This window comes from Fukomys damarensis, unplaced genomic scaffold (genome assembly GCF_012274545.1).
Source record: "Fukomys damarensis isolate Sample0158 unplaced genomic scaffold, DMR_v1.0_HiC HiC_scaffold_4, whole genome shotgun sequence".
Classification (NCBI taxonomy): Eukaryota; Metazoa; Chordata; class Mammalia; order Rodentia; family Bathyergidae; genus Fukomys; species Fukomys damarensis.
Genome location: NW_022900916.1, coordinates 7,226,245 through 7,232,244, shown reverse-complemented (window position 1 = coordinate 7,232,244; position 6,000 = coordinate 7,226,245). Strand labels below are relative to the sequence as shown.

Sequence of the window (6,000 nt, the reverse complement as noted above, 5' to 3'; positions counted from 1 at the left end):
ATTCCTATCAGTCTTATGTTATTCTTCTTTGCATCGTCTAGGAGTTGTTGGATCGATTTCTCATGATCCCTTACTGTTTTTAAGAGACCTCTCTTTTCACGGTCACTGACTGCAATCTTATCTTCTATATCTGAGAGTCTATCTTCGCATTCTTTTATTCTGTTGTGTACACTTTCTATGGCCTGTTTAATCTCCTGGATCTGTTTGAATCTGTTTTATGGATTCCATTTCTTTCCTATGTTGGGCGTTTATTTTTTCCATTTCTTTCTTATGCTGGGCCTTCATGGCTTCTATCATAGTCCTGAGCTCATCTATTTTTTTGTCAGTTTATGCTCTAGAGTCTCGAATCGCAACTTTCATTTTGCTCACTATCTCTGTGGTTATCTGGGAACTTATTTCTGTTTTGAATTTTTCTAGAGCCTGATTGATCTGTTTTGTTCCTTCCTGTGCTTTGAGTTTAGGGTGTCCTGGTGGTTCACTATTGGCCTTTTCATCCTCATTTGCCCTACTGTTTGCCATTGGTGAACTAGAGGTCTGTCTTTGTGTCTTGCTTAAGTGTTTTCTCATTTTAATTTTTGTTGTCGGATTGTCCTTGGATTAATCTCTGGATTATCACCCAAATCTTCCTGATATAGTTGCGCCCTAGCTTCTGTGTCTCTAACGACCCACAGACATTCTCATCTTCATAACATCAGAGAAAACAGCTCATCAAATCAACTGCAATGCTTTATCCCAACTGATACAATCAGCAACACGTTAAGATCAAGCTCAACTTTGACACTGACCACCGGTGGTAGTCACTAGTCTATCACCCTTAAATCATTTGAATTAAATTGGAATCAAGAAGCAGTCCAGAACATATCTGCAGTGAACAAAATTTCAATATAGTGTATTTACCATTTAATGGCTCAGACAGAGCAAGAATGCAAGACCCCTGGTCTCAGCTGATGGCTGAACCCCATGACGCTGACTGACTTCAGGCTGCAAGGCCCAGACTGAGTTCCCCAGCCTTCTGAATGGTTGAACTCCACAACGTTCTATTACAGGTTTCCCACGCCCTTTCTTTAAAGATGTTCAAAGTTGGGAATGCAGAAATATACCCTTGATGACCACCTCTGCCTCTGTGGAGTGGGTCCAAAGACTGGCACAGTCAGGAGGTCTGAGAGTGTGCGGGGGGCGGGACTTATGGAGGTTCAGGGGCACCCATGCGGCTACCTTCCTGGCACTTGAGCGAGGGCGGCTGGGGTGGGAGAAGCCTAATGTATTTCTTTCAGGAAGACTGATATCCTGGGAAAAATTTTTAAGAGGATTTATTTAAATATAATTGTTTTAAAATTATGTTTTGTGATAGACTGGATCTGCATCGAGCACATTTTAATTTATGTAGCGCTTACATTATGGTACTTCTGCTAATCATTTCTTTTCAATAGCAATCTTTTCACTCACTGTAGGCTCTGAAGATTTCTGTGATTTGCATATTAATTAAAAATGTTTATTTCCCAAGTTGTCTTTTGTATATTGAGGAAAATTTTATTACTATAAATTAAGATCCTTAATTTTAGCCTTTTAGGTGTTTTCTGACTACTAAAAATTTTTCCCAGAGTATTTCAGTGGATAATAAAAGGTTACTTTATTTTATGATCTTTATTGTTATTTCTTTCATTATTTGAAACTTATTGAAAGTTTTTCTCTTTTTCGTGTAATTTTTTAATCTTAAAAAAGATCCTATGTTTCCATTATGTATTAAAATGACCTCATGAGATATTTGCTTATATATACTTATGATAAAGTAGGTAAAGTAGACTATTAAAAATAACGTAACCACTAATTTCAACTTAACCTGGGAATTGCTAAGGTAGTTTTTTTTAAAGTAATACTTCAAAATATATTGTTAACCATAGAAAATTGACAAAATTTTGATCCTACACTGCTCAAAGAACTAGTGATTTTGACTAACAGTTGTTTAATAAATCAGAGCGTGTCTTTCAGAATTGGCTACTTCTAAAACCTCAAAATGTGCAGTAAGCTGAACTTAGCTGAGACTTTAAATGTTTCTTATGTCCCTGAAATTATTTATTATAAAAAGAAAAGGAGCCATCAAAATCTGAGAAACAGCTAATTAATATAATTATCACCAGAGGATAGTTTGTAACAGTAACCCATCCAAAATGAACTAAGTCAATACAATGGGCTCTATGTATTTTTTTCTCTTTAGATCAACGAAAACAAAGAATTCAATTGATAAATCGACAGAGACTGATAATGGCTACGTGTCCCTTGATGGGAAGAAGACTGTTAAAAGCAGTGAAGATGGAATACAAAACCACGAACCTCATTGTGAAACTGTCTGTCCCGAAGAGACCGCCTGGATCCCAGCAACACCGAGGGGTGTTCCTAGCAAAGTGAGTGCCTTCACGTGGTGTGATCGAAACTGCAGGGAGTGCAGCTGCCAGTGCCCGCCGTGGGAGGTGGCTCCTACAGACATTACTGTGTGCTGCACCCACCTTCGTCCTGCACCTGGCTCTCTGCAACTTCTGGCTCTTCCCCAGAGTCCAGATTATGGTGAAAGGTAAACGTTTTGAGTTGATTCGGGACACGGAGACAGCCACAAACATGTAAGTTAAGGCACTCATGAAAGAAGACTTCCAGAAACAGCTCCAGTAGGTGGCAGGAACAAAGCAAGGGGGAGTATTGTGAGGAAGCGTAATGGCAGTGTGTCTCTTGCTGGAACGCATTTTTAAAACATGTCCTAGACCTTCACCAGATTTCTTGGTCTCATTGTATAATCCCTTACTGTGACTTTAGATGTTCCAGGCACTTAGCTGTCCAATGTGAACCTTGTGTTATTATCATCACTCAACAGATAAATTTTCAGATACGTTTCCTGTTATGCAGTACTTAAGTAACAGGAGAGGAGCCTGAAGATAAGCAGTAGTTGTGCGCTGTTGAGGATTAAACGCAGGACCTCACATGTGCTTAACAAGCTTGCTACCACTCAGCCCCAGCCCCAGCCCGGGGCTTCTTTAATTTCAAAATTTCTGAAATCTGAGTGTCTCCTCAAAATTGTGTGCACATAGTCAGCCGCCATCTACCCCTTTGTGCTGTCCCATAAGCCACTGTTACATCGGTGGCTTGATGACTTTATTGTTCTTGTTTTTGAAAACAGTGTAATTAGTTCTTCTCAGGTTTCTCAGCTTCTTTGAAATGGGCTCTGTTCTGCTTTTGGTTATATTTCTTAATTTTGTAAGTTGTTTCAAATGTTTTTATCTACTGAAATGTAGAACAACATACAATAAATGTCTATTGAATTACTTTTAAAAGTAAAGTATAAATTTTCCTTTTCTTTTTTTGTGGGATTGAAACCAGGGCCTTGCACAGGCTTGGCAGTTTCTCCATCATGGAGCTACGTCCCCAGCCCAGCTAAAGTATACTTTAAGAATATAATCACATTGAGACATTTTTTGCAGAAAAATCAGGTAGTGCTGTTCAGTTACTCAGTGGTATTTGATGATATTTCAAATGTTATTTACAACTTAAAATAGTGCCACCTTGAAGCTAGCAGGTCAGTCAGAAATGATAAATACCTTTCTCTTTTTTTCTTTTTCTTGTTTTTTTTTTGAGACAGATCTCACTACGTAGTTCAGGCTGGCCTTGAACTTACTATGTAGCACAGGCTGGCCTCAAACTCGCAGCAATCTTCCTGCCTCAGCCTTTTTAGTGCTGGGATTACAGGTGTGCACCACCACATCGAGCAGAAATGACTTCTCATCCTCTTTGTGTACTCCAAACTTAGGACACCCAAAGGACAATGACAAATGTCTCTGATGAAGTGTCCAGTGAGGAAGGCCCTGAAGCAGGCTATTCACTTCAACGTCACATGGACAGGCCTTCTGAAAGCATCCTTCGGAACAGAAAATCACAGCACTACAAGAAGCACTGCCCTAATGAGGTATATAATCCAGCCTTGCACATTACTGACAGTGGAGTATTGTGGAAACATCTCCCGTCCTCATCAGTATTTATTATTGTACTGATTCTAGAGTGGAGATTGAGGTTTCTGTCGCACACATACGCTAGTCATACATTGGCAGGTGTTTTGCACAACTTCACTGAGGTATCACACTCACGTTGCTATTTGCTTTTACATAAGGCCACCTGGAGAGTCAGTCTGCAAGCACCTGTGTTGGTCCGCAGCGGAGAGGCTAAGTCCTGATGGGTGGTGGTCTGAATGCCTTTCTGTATGTTGCTGTCATTATTTATTAAGTTCTCCATGCTGTCTAGCTTTCAGTGTTTTTCTTTGATTCTCTTTCACCTTGTTGATTTTTGTTTTCACATTTTATCACCTCTTGAGCTTTAAAGTACTTAAATAGAAAAAGGAATTTCATTCCACTTTACTTTCAGTTTCTTTTCTAAGGATGGAAATTTTTCTTACCTGGCTTCAAAGCAAATTACTCCTTATGTCATTTTTTTGGTCAATATTATCTTTGCTTTTGAAAGTGTTATTGCTGTTTTTTTCTTGATGATTTTAAGTTAAACTTACAAAAAGTCAAATGTTACTCTCTCTTAGGGTGTGAGCACCTTCAGGGTGCTGAGATGAGCAGAGGCTCTTCTTGACTGCACATTCTCTGCGGTTGCGTCCATTTGCTCTTTCTGCTGATTGTGGTTGGCTCTGTTCTTGCAGCAGCTACCCTGACAGACACTAACACCATGTGTGTGCTCCTCACCTCTTCACCTGCAGGACTTTCATGCGCTGTTATCTGAGCCTAAACCAAGTAACTAGGTGTGACCTTCTCAGTCTCTCTTACTAACAGTTACAAGGTCCATGGTGCTTGAAAGAAGCTCATAGCTGTTAAATCCCTCTCCTGTAGAACAAATTATTTGGCTTTGGGTACATTTCTCACCCCATGATCTTTGTCCTTGATTGGCAGCTGTATTTTGAACTATTAATATTCACACTGGGGAAGCTCCGAGGGACTGAACGTAGAGCCTCGCCCTGAGCTACATCCCCAGCCCATCCTGCTCTTTTTTTTTTAATAGGGTCTTTAAAGAGTCCCTAACTTGCCCAGTCTAGCCTCAAATTTGGGATCATTCTACCTCCAAGTTCTGGGATTTTGGCATGCCACCACCCTGTCTGGCTGAACTATTTAAACTATTGAGATTATTAAAAGACAGAATATTGTTCTACTAATCTTGACTTTTAAATGTGTTCGTTAAATTTTTTCTAGATTTCAATGTAGTAAGGCTTATAATTAGTTAATATATAGGTTGATTATATAGAGAATTTAGTCTAAAAGATTTTAAAAGCTGCATTCAATTGCAAAAAGTTTTTACCTTCTCTAGTCAAACCAACTTTAAAAATATTTTTTAAAAAGCAAAATAAACCTTTTTGAAAAATTAAAGTGGAGACAGATTTGTAGTGTTGCTTTGCTTTTTCATGTGTATTACAAATACTGTACTCTTCAAATTGCTAGTGATACATTTTCTCTGTTAGTGTGGCATGCCTTTATCACCAGCACCACCAAATAAGTAATTCTAATACCTAGCTTGAGCAGTTATCTCTTTTAAAGAAAGTCCCACAAAAAGCTGTACTTCTTGGGCTGGGGATTTAGCTCAGTGGTGCTGTGCCTGCCTCACAAGCTCAAGGTTCTAAGTTCTATCCCTAGTACCAAAACAAAGGGGCTGTACTTCTTGAAGAAATGATTGTTTCCTAGTTCCTGAAGATCACAGGAACCCTCGGGATGAGAGAGAGCAAGGAAGCTATCAGAGACGATTAGGGTTTTTTCAGTTGGTCTCAGGGGCCACAGATAGAGTTTGAATACAATTTCTATTTATAAAAGTGTTCTAATAACTAAATGAAAAAGGAACTTTAATGTTTGGGGAAGCCCTTTGTGCAGGGTGGGGTTGGAGAGGTTCCCTGAAGATGAAGGGTCAAGAATCCAGCCACTTGTTGGAAGCCCACAGAGCCTATTCTGGGAGCCTCACAGGCGCTGGTTTTCAGGC

General features: G+C 39.4%; 1 protein-coding gene across 4 annotated transcripts in view; it reads left to right on the top strand.

The window, feature by feature from the left end:
* Positions 1-6,000, top strand: part of Phtf2 (putative homeodomain transcription factor 2) — a 103,320-nt gene that overhangs the window by 75,951 nt on the left and 21,369 nt on the right. For all 4 annotated transcript variants that reach the window (XM_010636893.2, XM_010636880.2, XM_010636885.2 and 1 more), the window contains exons 8-9: positions 2,216-2,402; positions 3,794-3,949. In XM_010636893.2, the coding sequence (XP_010635195.1) occupies positions 2,216-2,402; positions 3,794-3,949 (343 nt within the window). The remainder of the gene's footprint in view (positions 1-2,215; positions 2,403-3,793; positions 3,950-6,000) is intronic.